Below are 19,271 nucleotides of genomic sequence, written 5' to 3' on the forward strand. Positions count from 1 at the left end.
GTTGCTTCAGTGGGGCGGACCGGGGTCAAAGATCCGCCGAATGCTTATCGCATGGGCTTATCGGTACAAACAGACGTGATATATCAATCATTTGCTATCTACAACTAATGTCCATGATCCGTTGTACAATTAAAATAACCCTCGACAGACAAATCATTGCACAGAGCGCGGTGTGACGGCGCGCTGTGGGATAGTCACCATTGCGACACCCTCCTTCTGGTCCGACGAATCCAGGCGCGAGCTCGTCCGGAACGAGCTCTCATGGTCGGGGTCTTGCATGTTGAACGAACGCTTACTGTCGGCATCTGCATGGCCGAAGCAGCCTTGAGCGCGTACAGCGCGAACGAACCAGGGCTGCTTGCCAGAGCCCTTCCAAGACCAGTATTCCTTCATGTCATACTCACGAGGCTCCAGCCTGCCGCCAGAGAGCCAAACAGTCAGAGCGATGAGGCCGTTGAGGACGGTGTACACAAAGACGCCCCTGGTCATGTTAGCAGTGAGCGGCAGACGGTTTGGGAGACTTACGCAATGAGACCGTAGGCCACGCTGTAGGAGAAGGGGATAAAGGTCATCACCACAAACGAGGGAAGCACGTCGCCTATGTAACGCCAGTTGATCTGAGTGATTTGGCGAATCATCATGCAGCCAACCAAAACGAGCGTGCAGCCGGTTGCCCAAGGAGGAATGGAGGCGAAGACGGGGGCGAAAAAGATGGAGATCAGAAAGCAGAGTCCCGTGGTCATGGCCGTCAGACCGGTGCGACCACCCTCGGCGATGCCCGCGCCGCTCTCGATGAAGGCGGTGACGGGCGAGCAGCCGAACAGAGCACCGATGGAGATGCACGCAGCGTCACAGCAGTAGGCGATGGTGGACCGAGGGAAGTCGCCGTCCTTGGGGTCGACAACGCCGCAGAAGCGAACCATGGAGTAGAGAGTGGCCGTGGCGTCAATGATGTCGACGTACAGAAAGGTGAAGAGAGCCAGGGCGAACTGCGAGCCATTCTTGGCGACGTCCCAGTCGAGAGCATTCAGAGTGTTCCGGATGGGATGGAAGGAGACGACGTTCTTGAAAAAGTCGAAGCGAGCGTCGCCCTCCTCGGTGTAGGGGAAGTAGGTGATGGCGGTGTTGCGACTGACGGGTCAGCCAGATTCAAGCACAGAATGGACAACTTACGGCCACGAGAGAATGGACACCAGGGCGATGCCGATGATGAGGGCGTACTTGACGCGGAACGACATGAGGTAGGCTGTGACGACGCCGCCGGCAAAAATGGCAGTCCACATCTATAGTCGTCAGCTACACCTCTTGTTTCGTGCGGGGCTCCTCACCTTGGGACTTGACATGAGCCCTCCCTTGCACATTTGCGACGCAGGGTCAATCATTTCGATCGGGCATCCGGCAATGGCCAGAGGGGTGGCTTTCCAGCCGCCCGTGATGGCACCGATGCCGGTCGAGTACGAAAGGCCAATCTCCGTGAGGAAGAACCCGATGCCGACTCCGGTTGCCGTCTTGATCGTTGCGGGGATGAGCTTGACGAGCCACTGACGCATTCCGGTGAGGGCGAGGAAGATGAAGATGAGACCCTCGACAAAGACTGCCGTCAGGGCGACCGAGTACGGGATGTTGCCGGAGCCGTTGGGGCCGACGACTTGGAAGGCGAAGTAGGCGTTGAGGCCCATGCCGGGACTGGAAACGTTAGTCGGTGTCTAGCGTGCGTGCGAGGCCACTTACGCCAAGGCCACGGGCAGGTTGGTGAAGAAGCCAAAGATGAAGCTGGCAAGGCCGGCGATTGCGGCAGTCGCAGTGATCAGATCGCGTCGAACGTCTGAAAGATTAGCAGAGTTCGAGGCTCGGACGCAGTCACTCACCCTCCTTGCACGCCTTGTAGGCGTCAATGGTATCGCAGTCAGCCCTGTTTTCCAGGTCGCAGACGCAATTACCACCGGTCTGCGAGAGAATGATGGCCTGTCTCGTCAGCAAAAGTCTTGGAGGGCGCAATGCCACACTCACGTTGACTGCAATGATGTATGCCATGGTCGCGAACGTAGTGGCTCCGGCGCGAATTTCCCGTAGGAACGACGAGTCGGGGATCTCCTTAGGCTGCTGACGGTTAGCACCCGCATCCCCAGCGACGGAAGAGACCTACGTGACCGCTCCCTTCCAATCTGAAAATTCGTCCAAAGGTAGAAGACGAAATCATCTTGTCGAAGCGATCGACAGCCTTCCACATGCCGCGGAACTTGGGATGGCCACGGCGGACGGGGGATCCAACGGGCGGTTCAGCTTCCAAACGCTCCATGTTGGAGTGTGTAGACATGTTGCTCATGGTGGAAGAAGGAGAGTCGGTGGGCGAACAGCCAGTCGACTCGGGAAATGAGAGGAAGAGAAGAGGAGGTGGTGACACAAGACTCTGTACAGAACAAGGTTCTGATGTCTTGAACGTGTGCGAGGTGAATAGAAAGAGGCCGCGATCGAGGCGAAAAAGAGAGGCAGGCGGCGGGTGTTGAATCTTGGGGGAGCAGCGCTGCACCGTTGAAAAGAAAAAAAAAGGAGCGTTGATGAGGCGATCGGGAAAGGGCAACAGTGGCAGGAACAGATATATCCTTGCTTCGTCTACGGCGATCCCCTGGCAACTGGGCAACAGCGCCGGTGAAAGAAGGTGTGTCAGTGTTTCTTTTCCCATGCAGCGCCAATGCCGCGTGGAGGTGGGGACGGGAGAGAAGGTCCAGGCCGCCACACTGGCGGCTACCTTATCCAGCTGTCCACGTTCTGGCAGGTGCTAGCTTACTCCATTGGCCACCTGAGGTAAGAAAGCCTCCTTTGGCTCGATAAGGGGACGTCTGGAGGCGTGAAGCTGATTGCCGTCAAAGGAAGCAACCGCTTGAATGCGAGAGGTGCTCAGCGCCACTGCCCAAACGGGGAGAGGAAGGCACGGTGACAACCACCGACCTGGAAAGCCCACCAGAACGGCGCCTGCCCTAATCGGCTGATATCGCCAACTTCTCCTTGAACTCGCACGCCACTCCTACCGGATATCGCTCTCGTACGAGAGGTCAGGCGTCGGGAGAGCGACAACAGGTCGACTCTGGACGAACTCCATCTGTGCGCGACGCCTCCAAACCTTCCCTCAGCCATCGCCTTAAACATACGCCAGGCCTGATTAGCAGCGACGCTCGGGCTGCTGCCGACGAACGAGCCAGCATCCGAACCTGGCCTCGACCTCGTTAATACAAACTCTATTCTGAGTGGTGTGTTCGAGATAACCTCACATCAACTCACTCGCTGGGCAAGTCGAAGCCGTCGCATCCCAAAGTTCCTCCAGCTGACCTCTTCACCTCAACCGGCATCGCGCTGACGTCTACTAAGCAATAGCGGTATCCGCGCAGGCAGGCGAAAGACAGACGATCAATTTCCTGCAGGTTGCCGTGCCGTGTTAGACAGCGCAAGCGAAACATGTCTTGAAGCTCCTTGATAGGACCGCCAAGGCAGGCCATCGGTACTATGCATTTTATGCGGGAAATTTGTCGCCTACCAAGATTGGGCCTGTGACAATTGCCTCCTTTTCTTGCGTCAGACACTCGCAATGTTCCATCTGTTCCCGGCTGACCCTGCCTGTCCTACAGTTGTCCGTCGTCGGCCAGTCTTCTCGCGAACCCTCAAGACATGCACGTCGCACCTTCTCATGCACTGCTACGCATACATAAACCGCTCTGTCCCTCGCTCTCCGGAAGCACCATCACGACGCCAAAGTTTAACGGGTTGGGCCTGCTCCACGTGGTTATCGTCTTTGTAAGCTCGCCTGCCCGTGTTGGGCGTCGGGCAACACTACCAATTGAGGCGTCAAACTTGTCGTCGACTGTTGCCATATCGTACCTGCTGCTCCCCAAACCAGAAAAGTGCGAGGTGCGCGGATAAAGGCCAGGAACTGTTGGGCTTTGTTGGAAAAAGAAACGAACATCATGTTTGCTTTCTACGTTGTCGTCGTCCGCAAACTTGCTCAAACAGGTTAGGCCAGCCGCAAAAGTGCCTGGCCCGGTGAGGGTGCAAGCAGTTGCTGTGCATTGATCACTCGGTGGCTTATCTGGCTTGGCCGAACGACACATCGCTGAGTTGTGACTGGCGTGCTGGACACCCTCCCAGGACAAGCCCCGCAAGGCCCCTGACACGGGCTGCTCATTAGCGGTGCCAGCTCTCTGGGATGTTGAAACCTGACCATTCACGCCTGCTTTGACGCCCCAAGATGGATCCTGACCCCTGGGGCTCAGGGGGATAGCCCTGCCCCGGATTGCCGTTCCCTTGCAGATCCGCCGCCCACCATGCTCGACCAGATCCTGGCGGCCGTCATGACCTGCTTCTCACTCCATCTCGCTCGACCACTCGCATTCGACGCCGACGCACCTCGTCACCCTTCCAGCTAGCCTCGCTGCGCCACCATGCTTGTCACCTTGCTGGTCGAGTCTGGAATCCATCCCGAAGCCAGCATCTGGCATCTAGCGACCAGCGGATGCTAGTCATCGGCATGGGCGACGGCTACCTCCCGCAAAACGGTCAGTCGGGACCGATGAGATGGAACGCATGATTGACAGCTACTGTTGCTGGCCAAAGACTGCGCCTGTCAATAGGTTTGGTGCGACGGTGTCCAGCCAGTCCGACCGCGGGCTTGAATCGACGGGGCACAAGGGGATGAGAAGGCAGCTTGCAGCTGTCTGGTGTGGTGCCATGGCAGTTTGCAGAGATCGAGCAAACATTCATCCGTAACTTGATCGCGTAGTAAGATCAGCTCAACTCAGCTCGCGAGCTAGGGTAGTCGTCTCGTCCAACAGCCGAGTCGAATCCAACCAGACGGCTAGCGCTAGCAAGTTAGCAGCTCGTCCACAGCTGGAACGGACTTGTCGATAGTCACCGCCCAGTGGAATGATGTGAGCCATCTCTGCCATGTGGTAGACGACCGATCCCGCGCCGGTGCAGTTGCTGAAAGGTTCCGGCACGCCGGTGCAGGTCCACATGGCACCTTATCAGTGACCCAACCTGCGTGCCATGGCCGGCATGCCAAGGGCATTGTCAATGAATCAGGAGACGAATGCGCAAAGGACTCGGAGGGGCATCAATCAGAACAATCAGCAAGCGCAATAAAAGCCTCACTAACAACACCATCGCCGGGGCTATCGGCACCAACACTCTGCGCCGGCACCAACTGCTGCCGGCTCCCACACACTGCTGTGCTCGGTGCCACAGCCCTGGCGCACGATTGTGACGAACTCCGGCTAGGACGTCCTGGCTAGTCGTTGAGGAATAAGCAACGCAAAGCAGACGGATTGAGACAATGGAAAAACAGTGAGCGATGAAGGCCCAATGATGGTGTCCCAGATGGACGGCCGTCCAGGGACATGGCCGGCCGAACGCCACAAAATCTCAGATGACTGCATGTTCTATCGGCGACGGACCAGGAGCCTGCTTCGTGTTCGTCCCCATTCGATATATGTTCAGGCGGCGAGGGAGGGGAGCACAAATTGATGATGGAGCTGGATCTGCACCGGGTCGGCCTGGGACCCGGCCATGACATGACACCGTACATAATGACGGGGTTGCGCACGATCACACACTATCGCCGACCCTGGTTTGAGAGACTGTGATTATTTGTCCCAATGCCTTTTGTAGGAGCGTCGTCCCCAGCTCCCGCCGCCAGTGTCTCCTCACCTCTGGCACTCTCAGGCTGGCCCGACAGATGGAGGTAGGCTGCGCGTTGACGACCTGTACACAAGCCAGAGAACACGACGCGCTGCGACGGCACGCACGGAATCGAGTATCGAGTGCAGCTGCCAGAACGACTGGCGACGGGTAGGAACGACTACCGCATGCTGACTGTCAAACTGCCATCCCCATCAGCCCTTTCGCACTGGTACCTGAATCGGTGCGCGCGCGTGTCCCTTTGATACACTAGCGGCGTTTCTCTTCCCGCAACTCCTGCCTCTTAGGCCTGTCGTTCCTTCCTTCGTCTCGAATCCCTCTTTTTTTTTTTTTTTATTAAGCACCCCTCGCAGACGATAGCTTCCCTTTTGTTGTTTTCTTCAGTTCCGCCGACGCTCGTCATCTCGGTTCCTTGCATCGCTCTGTTCTACCTTGGCAGTCCTCCTCGACGATTCGGGCTCCCGGGCGTCTCGGCTGTTTTACCTGCCAACCTGCGACTTCCTAACGCCGACTGCAACTGTATCTTAACTTCATCTTCACCACCCAATTCCACGCCCACCATCAGACGAACGACTCCCGGTCCTCCTCGGTGCTAAAACACTATCCACGTCTGGTTTTTCCGAATTTCGGGCATGAGACCATTCACCGGGCGCCACCTGCATCTCCGAGTCTCGAATCGTCCTCTCGTCCGCTTATATCCAGCATTGCTACCGCCATCACCCTTTCTTTCGTCACTCCCGTCTTCTCGAAAACCCACCGCCCGCCATGTGGGAGGTTGTCTGGACAGACCCCGATAGGGAGTCTAGGAAAGAGCATCGCGACCGCAAGGCCACCGAGCGAGAGCAAAAGGAAAAGTCTCGCGCAGCTAGAAGCTCCATGTCCACCCGCAGCTCATCGTCCTCCGACAACAAGCCGTTCAGTTTCTTCGGATCCAGGAGTCTTAAGAAGACGTTTACCCCGTCCACCAAATCATCGGCTCTAAAGGCGCCAAGCATCGACAGCACGCGCAGAGGCTCGCTGCTGTCTGCAGTCTCGGAGCCGCCCCCGTCGGAGCTACCCTGCAGCCCAGTCACAACGGTTGCCACGGCGGATCGCACTTATATACCCGACCATTTCATCGAGGACTCGCAGAGCTCTCCGAGCTCCAACAGAGGTACTTGCGTACGCATCGTCAGCCTTGCCACAGCTCACTGATACCAGGTTTCATAGATTCCGTGTTTTCAAAATGGACAGACAATTCAAAATGGACAGAGCCCTCGTTGGCGGTCCCGTGTTCGCCATGCACCGCGTCCGTGGCCGAGTCGTCGGCCGCCAAAGCCTCCCACTACGTGCAGACCCTTGGGCCCACGTCGTTCATCACCAAAAGCACCGAGGTGACCATCCTCCCCCGGACCACCGAGAACGAGTTAGCCGGCATGGTCTCCCATGTCACCATAACGGCAGAGCCTGTCAAAGAGGAGCCGCCGACGCCGCCGCGGTCTCCAGCCATACAGTAAGTGCACCGTCCTTTCGGGGAGCCTCGCTAACCAGTCAGACCGCAAACGCCCGCTTTCGTGGACAGCCCCGTCAACCTCTTTCCGGGACAGCCCACGCCGAGGCAATCCCTCCGCCGTGTGCCATCGTGGACTACCTCCTTCAAGCCCAACAACCCAGACGCCTGGAAACCACCCGACGCCTGGGACTGCTCTCCTGCCGAGGTGCGGACGCCCATGATGGACGACGTCATTGAGGAAACGCCAGAGCTCGAAACCGGACTCTCCCTGTCGATGGACCTTAACGGGATGCAGCGCGAGGTGAGGCGGATGGCCGCCGCCAGCTCCAGCATACGTCTGCTGCGGTTGAAGGAGGTCTGGGGCGACACGAACGACGCCAGTCTTTACAAGGAGCTGGAGATGGAAAAGAAGCGGTGGATGCTTTCGTCCCTGCACAACATGGACAAACCAATGGACACGGACCAGACGCGAAACGCCCCCAACAAGATCACGCCGGCCAAGGCAAGAAAGGTTCTTGCTCTCTATGAGACGCAAGGTGAGTGTCCGTCGCCTGTACGAGAGGCCAGACTAACGCCTCCAGCAACCACTTCGTACCTGGCAGCTGTCCACTTCAACAAGCAGGTCTACCACCTCTCGTCATCTCCTCTGTCCCACACCCTGTTCCCCAACATTCATCCGGTCCTTGCCCCGGCCATCTCTCCGTCGGCCTTTCCCGTTGCCTCGTCGCTCTTTGGCGCGGTGTACTCTCTCGGCCTCCCGGCGCTGCTCCCCTCGCCCGAGGTGCCCGGTCTCTTGAAGAACGTCCACCGCTGCCTTGCCCAGGGAGGCACGTTCCACCTCACACTCATTGACCCCCTCCCCGTCACAAGCACTCTGGGCCCACGCATGCGCTCCTGGATCGAAGACAACCTCATCTTCAACCTGGAAAAAAACTTTCGCTGCATGAACCCGAGCAAGCTGTTCCCTCTCTGGCTGGCAGACGCTTCCCTCCGTGCTGAAGGCAGTACCATCACCACCGTGAAGTTCTTCGCCATCCCGCCCACCGACAAGCCGGACACGGCGACGACCGACTCTGAGCAGCTCGCGGAGAGAGCCATCAAGCAGGAGCTCCGCAGCCTGGTCGGACGCATGCTCTGGAAAGAGGTGTGGGGACAGTTCATCACGGCCGACAGGTGGTGGTGGGAGCACCCCGACATTGCGGAGGAGTGCGACCAGCTCAAGACCTCGTGGGAGTACAGCATCATCGAGGCAGTCAAGGATGCGTGATTGTCTGCAAACAAAAAACACTTGGAGGAGCAAATGTTTTCTCATTTGGCGTTGGAGGGCCACATTTCTTTCTCAATACCCCAGAGGGCCATGCGCCGCTCGCCTCACGTTGCTCGGGGTCGGCAGATCCGCCGGGACGTGGTGTGGAATCATGTTCGCCGTTGTACTGTACTCGCATTTATCGGGTTTCTTGGGGACTGGGCAGAGGTACAGGTTTACGGGACTGAGCTACTTTTTCACCTTGGAATCAATCGTTGGACTGGCTATGGCTATGTAAGCGCAGGTTAGAATGGGCTACGATACCGTAATGGTAAATGTCGTGTGGTGCGCGGACATGCAGTTAGAGTTTGTGTTCATCGTGTTTCTGATGAGTCCGGATCGGTCGGTGGTCGAATTGGCGCCCTGCTCGCCATGGGAACCCGACTTGGACGATCCCATCGGACCCCACGTCAACGGCAACGTGATCCCTGCCCCCCCGCACAATCCACTCGTCCCTTATGATGAGGCGATTGTCATCGGTTCGCGTCCACGGCAAGGCATCGACAAGAATCGGCGGTGCCAGGTGCCATGAATGCAGTGAAGCGGTTGCAGAGGGGAAGTCGTGCAACGGCGACCTCGGGCGCAGGGTGCCTTGTTGTGCTGTACGCGTGCCTGTCCTGGCGCTTTGGCCCTTGCAGACGGGTTGGCAGGCGTTGGCGATGCATTCGCAGTTTGGATTCAGCAGTCACAATACAGGACAATACGATCCTGCGCGCTTTGACCTGCGCCCCAACCGGCGTGAGGCTCCAGCCACAACCGCTGCAGACGATGAGAAGTGACTGACTGACCGTTCAAGACACGCGCGTTTCGGCCGGGGTGTTGGGCAGTCGCCGCGCCGTAACGCTCAAGTCGGGAGGCTGTAGTTCGATGCCACCGTGTCATTCGTGCCTGCGGTTGGGGATGGGAAGAACGGCATGAGACGGCGCACAAACCACGGCTGGTGGACGCTGACCGGTTGCATCCAATGCGACGTCGACAGACGCCTGCCGCAGTTGGAGCCGGTTCGTGTTGGACCTGTCCTGTTGGAGGGCATTTGACAGCTGCTGTGCCGTCGCCGGGTAATTAAACAAAAGCTGGGATGGTGTGTCGGACGAGTCTGGATGCAGAGCGAGTCAGCGCTGCACAGCAATGATTTTTGGTTTCCGTCTCCAGATTGTAATCTGCCTGCAAACCCCCTTTGCAGTCTTCGTTTCTTAGGGTCGTTGTCTCTAGCCGAGTACCCGTCCGTGAAGTCAATGACGCACACTCGGTCGAGTGAAAAGCAATGGTTGTCGCCTGGTGAAACGGATCGCCAGGAGCAGACAATGTTTCCATGGACGGTGCTTCGTTCTCGTGTTGGAACAATGCTCGCACTTGTTTTGGCAGAGATCTTCGTCGCGGCATTCCCTGGTTGAACCCGTCGGCAGGGCTCGAGGAAGAGCACACGCGTAAGGATCAGAAGCCTGTCAATCCGCTGCGTGACGGAAAACAGGGACAGAGTCTGCTAGATATCCGGCCGTCAATGAGGTGCACGAACCAAACAACTTTTTTTTATAAAAAAAAAAAAAAAAAAAAAAAGTCCCCGTCTTGACTCGCAGTTTATGAAGCAGCGGGGCCGGAAAAAGCTTGATGTTGGTTTGCACTCAAGCCAAGACGCTGGACAAGCAGAGGTGGAATCTTTTCTCTGGCAATCTTGGGAGCAGCAGTGGAGCGACGACCCCGGAAAAGATGCGCTGGGCTGGAGCGTGGCTTGCCCTGCAGCCCATCCCTGTCTGGGGCATAGGGGCGACCCTGCGAGGTGCATCCATGGATATTTCGTCTTGGAACCTCTCAATCTATTAAATATTTCCCTTGGCTTCAGGACGGCGGAAAGAAAATCATCCCCCTGGCAGATGCGGCGCCACAGAAAAACGCTCCTGGCAGCCGTCGGAGCAGACGGCAAGGGGTTCTCTCTGTCCGCCGCTTCATGCTCGATTCGCTAGAACGTTGCTCACAGACCGTCCATCGCCGATCATGGTGCATCTGCAGCGAGCACCGCCCGCGCGCTACTGAGGCAGACGAGACGAACAAATGGGCAGAGTTAGACTTTCGGGAGGAACGAACCGTTGGGATAAGCAGGAACACGGGCTGATCTCGAGACAGCACGTGGGAATGGCGTGTTTGGTCTCGCGCCACCTGGGCTAAATACTTCACGCAGGGCCGATTTTGCAAAGGACGTAAATGGTAGTAGTATATTCGTGACAAATAATCTGGGACAAAAGAAACTAGTGCCGCCAAACTCCAACTAAAATCATGAAATGGTATACGCAAATTCATGCCTGCTGGTGAAACCGGGTATCTTCCACAAACGCTCATCCTTTCAATTGCATATCTCATGACCGCGAGGCCTGGTCGTTGGAGCAGGGCCGGCTGTTCGTGAGCTCCGTGATGCTTTCGCTCTCGTACGTCTTGTTCCTGCGATTAGGGTTCGGAATTTTGAACTGGTCGCTGTGGCGGAAGCTGCCGACAAGCTCCGTGACGTCTGGCCGCCGGGACGCATACCGAATGTCGGTCCAGAGGGTCTTGCAGGCCTTCCACGACGTCACCACGTAGATCAAGGCGTTCCAGAATCCCTGGAGGGGCAGGACGAAGGCGCTCATGAAGGCGAGCGGCGTCGATGACTCTTTTGCGTGGATGACCGAGTACACGCGGTTGGCGCTCGACGGGACCCAGGTGATAAGGATGACGGTGAAGAAGAGGATGGAGCACTTGGTGTACGACCAAGCGGCGTTGTTGACCTCGTAGTTGCGTCGCCTGGCCGAGTTCACCGGGCGCTGGGCGGGGTTGGCTTCGATGGTGACGCTCTCTGCTGGGAGAACGGCGTCGCCGTGCGACTCGCGGCGTTCGTGGTGGTTGGCAGAGATGCTGACAGAGTAAGCGGCGTCGGGCATGCGCGGCATCGATCCAGCGTCTGATCCACCACGCCTTGCCATCGACCCAAGCCCGATGGAGCTGCTGGGCTGCTCAATCGTTTCCGACGTGACGTACACCTCGGTGGTTTTCATCGAAGTGAGGGCATCATGAAAGGAGTTGAGATGGTCCGGATCGGAAGAGCTAAAGTTGTGAAGCTGCTTGCGCTTCTGGTAGATTTCGCGGCCCGCTCGGATGTAGATGAAGAACGTGATTAATATCGCGATCCTGGAAATGTGAGCGGTAGTCCTGTGCACCAGAGAGAACAAACATACCAAACAGGACCGTAAAACGTCAGGATGCGCCAGATTTCCCAATCCGGCGTCACCCAGCACCAGAGGGTTGCGTTTCCGTACACCCTCTGGCCCTGCCCATTGGTAACAAAGACGTAGGTCAAAGCCGGGACAAAGGGAATGCCGTAGCATGAGATGAGGTACGGGATCTCCATCTTGCGGAGTCTCTCGGCGTCGAACTTGAAGTAAAAGGTCAGGTAGACGTTGATGGCCATGGTCAGCGTCCAGAATGCATCGGCTGGCATGAACCTGCGGTCGTTAGCCTAGTCTCGAAAGGCGGGAGGCGGACCTACATCTGGATCAGAAACGCCTGAAGCTGGCAGCCCGGCGACAATGGCGACTCAATGTATGACCTCGCCATAAGTGTACCGACGTTGGTCATCATGTTGCCAAACGACGCAAAGAAGACGAGGCGGTTGATTGGCTTGTGGAACGCTCTCGACGAGCAGAACGTGACGATGATGAAGACGCATCCCAGCAGCGAAAATACCGAACACGTACGTTCAATAATGCTGAGAAGATCGAGGTCGCCTTTGTCCAGGCTGACTTTCTCTTCTGGTTGATCCATCTTGTTGTTCAAAGTGTGTAGATGTATTCCGAGTCTCGTATCAATACCAGTACGGTCGGGCGGAGGTCGTCGTCTGGGGACCGTGAATATCGGATGGGCCAATCCTCAAGTATCCGTTCTCCTCCGCGTAAAAGGAATGTGTCGAGGCCGACTCGAGTCGACTTCCTCTTTGAGACGTGCAGGCTCCTGACCAGGATGATCTACGGGTGAGCACAAGCGAGTGGTGTCGACTGTCCGAACCAACATGATCTGAAGGAGGAAAAGAGACAGAACAAGACGGGCCGGGCATTGATGAAGAGTCGGCAAAATGTAGGAATAAGGAGCAGAGCCAGTCATCGACTCGTCGGGGCGCCGCAAGCCTGGACTGTCGCATGGCTTGGGCAGGGGTGATGGAGGGCAGGATTGGTTAGGATGGTGTCGAGAGCGTGTTCCATGTCGGAGCAGGGTGCTGGAGGTACCTGGCACCCCGAGAGAGGCCTCGTAGAAGCTGGAGATTGGCTTAGTCCCCTCCAGGATGACGGTCATCGCAGCTGGAACAGGCCAAGCGGAGGACTTAGCTTACCACCTGCTAGCCCACACAGCCAGCTTGGCGCGGGGTCGGACGAACCTGGGGACGCCAGGGTGGCCCCCGTCAATTCCCACAGCTGGCGTGGGTGAGATGCAAGGCTCCCCCAGGAACATGGTCGCCGTTGGCTGTCGGTGCCGTCGTCAGCACCGTATTCGGGGAAGAGCATTGCAATCCTCAATCTTGTTGCGTGGCTCGCTGTTGCCCCTGAGATGCAAGCCAGATCGCAATATATCGCATTTTCCTTATCAATGGATTGCCCGCGTGTCGTGGAGTTCTTTTTGTCGCAATGATCTGGGCTTTGATCGATCGAGGTCAGGGCGCCCGCCGGGATGGGAGGCGGAGGCATTCGAACTGTATTAAAATTCAGACTTCTTCCTAGCTCGCCGCCACCGACGACTCTGAGTGACCGACGACTTCACCCGTTTAGTGAAACCCTTGTCAAGCCACAAAATGGCAGGGATTGGGCGCAGCAAATTAGAAGGCTCGTCTTTGGGTACTCGGGATTCTCCAGCAAGACGACTCGTGTTATCCATTCTGCAGTCGCTGGTGGTCTTGGTGGCGGACGACTCCATCCGAGGCATTCGCTTGACAGCTGAGCCGCGAGGTGCAGAGAGAGAGATGGCAACCGTCTTTGGGTTGCAGGTCAGCGGAAGCAAACGCGGCAGCACCATCCTACCCGACGTCCTGGTAGCACGGCAGTGCAGGCAGAGGAGAGCTGCGACCTCTGACACGAAGTCAAGACCATCCCGTTTTGAGTGTCAACGGTGAATCGATAATTGGCTGGCGCAGGGCTGACGAAAACTCAGGACGACGCCCAACCCGAAATAGCATCGCACACGGCTGATAGATTCAACTGAGTTATCGCATCGTAGCCTCCCCTGACCTGGCTGACGGCACGATGCCGGCGCTGACCACGTGGGAACGCCACCATCGCGAGCGCGCTCGAGGGGCCGGCGACCAGATGGTGCTTGATGCTGCTGAAGATGGAGGCGTCGGCTTGCCGTCTGAAGTGTCGTCTCTCGTTTGAAGATGGGACGAGGCAAAGACGTGGCGCGCAATGACGGTGCCTAAAGTGTTGGGGTGCCGTATCCTCGGAGAAGCCACGAGCGACATGCTGCTGCAGGTTGACGGATAAAACGGCTGGCTGAATCAAGCCTTCGACTTGGGGAGCCATGCATCATGTTGGCGTCAGCTGTTCCGCTGCATGGTTAAAGGTCGGCCTGGGCGAGATGATTCTAGCGAGATTCGGGGTTGAGAAACCTGGAGGGCTGGGCCAAGCTTTGATTAGCCATAGGCCTTGGACGAGGGGGAACAGGCCAGAAGCATGATAGAGGCAGAGGGCGCAGATTCTGAGATGCAGGGCTAAAGACGGTGATGAGCAAGGACAAGGATGAAGCAGCCAAAGAGCTTCGTGGTTGTGGTGATGACAGTGGGAGGGTAGCATCCCAAGTGGGCACGTACCTTTTCCCCAAACCCATTGATCCTTGCGCCAATTCCAGCGGGGGAAAGTGGGGTCATTTCCCGGATGGTGGACATCTCTTTCGGGGAAACGCGACTGCAAGCTTCCCAAGCCAAAACACGCCGCCTCTTCAGCCATTTCATCCCATCCCTACGGATCCATCTGTAAGGCACAGGAGAAGCTCTCGATTGAAATAGCACACCCGTGCGCCATGGTCAACCCCTTCCCTCCGATATTCGATGCCCAGTCCAGAAACAGCTGGCGTGAATCAAACGGTCGACGGAGGAGGGCGCCAAATGGGCATCTGCTCATTTTATCTTCAATAGACCGGCACCAGAAGGGGACATCACGCCCATCGTAATCAGGAGAGACATTCTCGAACCGCCGCAACTCACGCTAGTCAGCCCTGCGACATATGGAAGGCCGTCGACTTGTGCCATGGTAAGGGAGCACTGGTTTCGCAGACAGCAAGCCACCGAGCCAAGCCCATGGGTGATGATGGCTCACCGTTGGTATGGTTTGGCTTTAAAGTGAATCTCGGGTGCGGCCTTGGCTTCTGGTTTAATCACACGCGAATCCAGGCTTTGGAGCGTGTGAATGACATGTTCCCCTCACGCCGTTGCTGAAGACCAGCCAAAATGCGGAGGAGCACATGGCCTAGCGGCTTGGCTTCGTTCAGCCCCAGCAGCAAGGCCCATTGCGAATCGAGCAGCAGGCAGCCAAAGTCCACCAACGCCGTTGTCTTGAATGAACTTTTGTTACAGGGGTCAGCCTCGAGCACCATCCTGCCTGCTCAGTCGGAGGCGAGCCGCGGTCTGTCTGTGCGTCTCGTTCAGAGTATTTCGACAAGCACTGCAACGCTACCCCGAGATGTCCATGGTTTCGACTTGCTGAGAACCGCTCACATCCAAAAAGAGTCGAATGTGCCGCACTTGCCACGCACTCGACCGGGAGGATACTGCGGGGGTTGTGTTTGGGTCTAGCTCTCGTGAGGCATCACCTCGGTCGGCGACAAGTGTGACGGGGAAGCCGTGGCTAGGAAAGTCATTGGCTGTTGCCAGCCTGGGTGGGCTGGCAGAATTACTAGTTGCCCGATCTACCTTACGGAGCCGTCAATTGACGACGGGTATATGGCAGTAAGACTGATGGCTTTGATCGACAGACATGGGACGGTCCATTAGGGATGAATCAGTTTGAACCCACGCGGATTGGGGTTGGCAGAAACCAAGAGAACATCTGGAGCAGTACGAGTAGCACTGATCTTCCCGGACATGGCCAGACTGAATGGTCCCCCAATCTGGGCATTTGAGGGCTGCATCATTGCCGAGGTTGTCGACCGGTTGTGAGCTAGCTTTCCCGCTGGCCTGCTGTCGAATAAAGCAGAGACATGCCAAGACGCCGTCTAAGCGATGAAAAAGGACTCGCGGTCCGGCTAGTAAGTCATCGAGAGAGGACGATTCTGCTCGTTGTGGTTTGTCTGATGCGTTCAGTCTATCTCCAATGCCAACTTGAGGGTGGTCATGGCCCAGTAGCGTTCTTCTCGACTCCAAGGCGGTGCTGATTGCGTCCGCTCCATGAAAAATTGCGCATCTGAGGAATCAAACCTGAAGCGGCCACAGTAATGTGATTTGCTAGGGGATGCCGCGAGCCTTCTCCTTGGATCGCAGAAGGGCCCAGAAACATCCATTTCGCGTCCATGTTTGCCGACCTGGAAACAGCCCAGAACAAAGGGATCAGGAACCTCACAGCTGACGGCCAGGAGAGCAAGGCTAGAGTCTCTGATCCCGGACAATTGGAATTCAGGCTGCCGAACCCATATTAGGATTCAAATTGCGTTGATACCAAGTGGTTATCCAATGGCTTCGAGGGTCGAGCCTGAAGCCTGAGCCTCCAGAGCTGACAATGGCGCTCTAGAAGGAGCTCAAGAACAAAGATGGCCCTGGGTGAACCACATTCTCATGTGCCACCTCTTTAAGCCCACGGAAAGGATTAGGTGGTGATCGAAAGAGGTCTGAAAGAGTTTCAAGATGATTCACTCAGGCTCTAACAAGCCCGTATCTTCTGCCCTATTCCGCATTTCCGGCCCTCGCCCAGAAACACGGATGGGGCCATCGAGCCTCTTCCACCTTTGATTCGAGGGGAAGGAGGCTGCCTATGCCATCCATAACAGAACGTCCTCTCGATGCAGCCGTACAAAAGGCTCCATTCAGAAGTATCCCCGCCGTTGATCTGCCATCTCCGGCGAGTGAGTCTTTCGAAACTGACTTTGAACAACATTTCGGGCTGGGGCTTCAACAATGGCGCGCAACCGCAAATCCAACCGCCGCTCGACCAATCACAGGCCAGAGCCGGACTCTGGCAGCGGCTCACGCAAGGCCAGGGACGACTCCCACCGTCGAGCCGGAGCAGACCGCGTCAGCGACAGGAAAAGCCGACCTACCCGTCACTCAAACAGTGAAACCCGCCCGCGCAAGCATCGAAAGCACCGCCGTCACGAAGTTGTGACAGACACTGACGGTGACTACCTGATGGACAAGACGCAGCCCAGCCCCAAACATGACACGCACCAAGGCCAGCCAGGTATCCGACAGGACACCGCTAGCTCGAGCAGCAAGAAACGCCACCCGGCGGAGCGACCCCAACGGCTGCCAGACCACAGCCGCGAGAAACCGCCCGAGCGCCGCGAGGCAAAGAAAGACTACCAGTTCCGCCGACAGCTTCTGGCCCTACTCGAACAGCAACGCCAGGTTGTGGAGGCCTGGGCAAACAGCCTCGGCGCAGGCGGCCCCGCGGAGCCGATGGAGTGGCAGCCGGAGCAGGAGCGGGTCGTGTACTTTGCACGAGTGCCCGTGGAGGACGACTGCTATGCGGACCGGTGGAGAATCGGCGGAACGAGAGAGGCGTACCCGACGTTGGGGTCGTGGGCCAGTGAACGGTGGCTCGATGGGTCACTGATGGGTGGAGCGCCGGCAGCAGCGGCTGAATCGGGTTTGGCCCAGGAAATCGAGTGACTTGACGTGTAAGACGAGTGGTGGAAACGACCAGCCCTTGAGCATCAACTTCTAATCAACTGCAATTAACTACCGGGACGAATGGAGTACAAGACTGATGACATGTCGTTCATAAAGTACTCTCGATACCTATGGGTTAACATGCAAAGTTCTGAACAAGACCGTCCTAAATTTTTTCCTAACGCCTGTCCAGATGAAGTCCGACCTGACCAAACCCATTGAAGCAAAAGTCAACCATCGTGGGAATCTCGCAAATGTACAGATTCAACCGCTAACATCCCTCTCCGCGTATCACATACATCTTTATCTATTTCGCGTAGCGGTTGTACTCGGCAGCGACGAGGCAGTGGTCACGCTCAAAGGGTTCTGCGACTGTTAGCTTGCGGGCTCTTAGCTGCAACTGGACGAGACGTACCTAGCGTGAGCTGCTCCTTGGGTGCGATGCGCTCCGCTCTCAGCTTCTCGACCTCCATGGCGAAGACCTTGGCGGCGGGGGCGGTACTGTCGATACAGTTGGCCTTGATGGAGATGAGGATACCACCGCCGACCTTCAGGAACTGGTGGGCGTTCATGGCGACGATACGGGCCTGGTCGGGCTGGGCAACGTCGGCAAAGATGGCGTCGACCATGGGCATGAGCATGCGGTACTTGAGGGGTTGGCGGGCGTCCTCGACGATGGGGACGACGTTGGTGCGCTTGGCGGCCATGCCAATCAGGTCACGGCCGGAACGGGGGGAGAACTCGACGGCGTAGACGAAGCCGGTGGGACCGACAATGTCGGCAACGTGGGAGACGGAAGTACCAGAGGCACCACCGAGGTAGAGGACCTTGGAGCCGGGGCCGAAGTACATCTTCTCGAGACCACCGATGACGGCGGCAGCAAGCTTACTGCGGAAGGGGTTCCAGACGCGGTACTCGACCTTGGTGGTTGTGGTGGTGCCGTCCTCGTTCTGGACAACGTCGTCGACGGAGACGCGCTTCTCGCCGTAGACGGACTCGCCGGGGACGATGTTGCGGGTTGCGATGGCGTCCTCCTTGCCGCGGACGACAAAGATACCCTCGTGACGGTGAGGCTCGACGATGACCTTGGCACCTCCCTTCATTCCCTTGGCTGTGCGCGCTGTTAGCTCAAAGCTGTTTCTCTCTCAGGGGGGGGACTCGGGGATGAAGCTTACGTCCGCCGCGACCACCGGGCTTGCCAACACCTCCACGACCGCGACCACCAGCGCCGCCACGGGGACCACCACGGCCGCCTGCTATCGCGTCAGCTTCTTGCTCTGGCATCGCCATCGACATGGTTAATTACCTCCGCGGGCACCGAAGCCGCCTCTGCCACCTCCCCTTCCGCCTCTGTCGCCGAAGCCACCGCGTCCGCCGCGACCACCTCCGCGACCTCCTCTATCACCGCCGAAACCACCACGGCCACCGCCTCTGCCGCCGGCGCCGCCACGAGCCTGGAAAGGAGCCATTGTCTCTTATCGGATGTTGGGGTATATGAAAGAAATGAACGTCAGACTACTGCCAGTCCCGCGTTGTGAGAAGTCGAATTGGTCAGAGGTGCAGGTGCAGATGGTGTCCTCTGAGGGCGGGTTGGCGCTGGGGACTACTGGAGATAGAAATTTTCCAACTTTTTTTTTTTTCAGAGAGCTACAAGGTCCAAACATGCATTGGATGTGGGGTGTCATTCGTGATTGGCCACCGCGGAGCTGAGATTCACCGGCCTCCGGACATGAATTTTTCTTTCCGATTAGATAAGGCGGTATCCACTCTTTTGGAAAATCGGCAACTGCCAGAAAGGGTCGCACTGGTGGTGAGAAGGCACTGCACGCGAGACAAGAAATATTTCCCATCATTTTCGACAACCACAAATCGGCTGCCATTTCGACGCAGTAAATTCAATCGCGACCTTACAAGTCAAACGCCAGGTACGCCCATTTTCTCCCGCGGCTTTCTTCCCA

At 57.2% G+C, this 19,271-nt stretch overlaps 5 protein-coding genes across 5 annotated transcripts; 2 read left to right on the forward strand and 3 right to left on the reverse strand.

Annotated features, from left to right (window-relative positions):
* Positions 1–153: 153 nt before the first annotated feature.
* Positions 154–2,326, reverse strand: COL26b_008082 (uncharacterized protein; the record flags this gene model as incomplete). Its single annotated transcript, XM_053180850.1, has 8 exons — positions 154–481; positions 526–1,131; positions 1,174–1,283; positions 1,329–1,686; positions 1,732–1,825; positions 1,869–1,965; positions 2,011–2,100; positions 2,147–2,326. The coding sequence occupies 8 exons, from the start codon at positions 2,324–2,326 to the stop codon at positions 154–156; spliced, it is 1,863 nt and encodes a 620-aa protein (XP_053035242.1).
* A 4,127-nt stretch (positions 2,327–6,453) lies between these two features.
* On the forward strand, positions 6,454–8,447 carry COL26b_008083 (uncharacterized protein; the record flags this gene model as incomplete). The annotated part of the gene is made up of 4 exons (XM_053180851.1): positions 6,454–6,841; positions 6,940–7,180; positions 7,250–7,716; positions 7,762–8,447. 4 exons carry the CDS (start codon positions 6,454–6,456, stop codon positions 8,445–8,447), a joined length of 1,782 nt encoding a protein of 593 aa, XP_053035243.1.
* A 2,390-nt stretch (positions 8,448–10,837) lies between these two features.
* COL26b_008084 (uncharacterized protein) lies at positions 10,838–11,922 on the reverse strand (the record flags this gene model as incomplete). Its single annotated transcript, XM_053180852.1, has 2 exons — positions 10,838–11,642; positions 11,690–11,922. 2 exons carry the CDS (start codon positions 11,920–11,922, stop codon positions 10,838–10,840), a joined length of 1,038 nt encoding a protein of 345 aa, XP_053035244.1.
* A 4,677-nt stretch (positions 11,923–16,599) lies between these two features.
* COL26b_008085 (uncharacterized protein) lies at positions 16,600–17,313 on the forward strand (the record flags this gene model as incomplete). Its single annotated transcript, XM_053180853.1, has 1 exon — positions 16,600–17,313. One exon carries the CDS (start codon positions 16,600–16,602, stop codon positions 17,311–17,313), a length of 714 nt encoding a protein of 237 aa, XP_053035245.1.
* A 307-nt stretch (positions 17,314–17,620) lies between these two features.
* NOP1 (Small subunit processome complex component) lies at positions 17,621–18,782 on the reverse strand (the record flags this gene model as incomplete). Its single annotated transcript, XM_053180854.1, has 4 exons — positions 17,621–17,679; positions 17,729–18,424; positions 18,489–18,566; positions 18,620–18,782. The coding sequence occupies 4 exons, from the start codon at positions 18,780–18,782 to the stop codon at positions 17,621–17,623; spliced, it is 996 nt and encodes a 331-aa protein (XP_053035246.1).
* Positions 18,783–19,271: the final 489 nt, after the last annotated feature.

The sequence above is a fragment of the Colletotrichum chrysophilum genome (genome assembly GCF_026319265.1).
Source record: "Colletotrichum chrysophilum strain AFK26 chromosome Unknown scaffold_68, whole genome shotgun sequence".
Classification (NCBI taxonomy): Eukaryota; Fungi; Ascomycota; class Sordariomycetes; order Glomerellales; family Glomerellaceae; genus Colletotrichum; species Colletotrichum chrysophilum.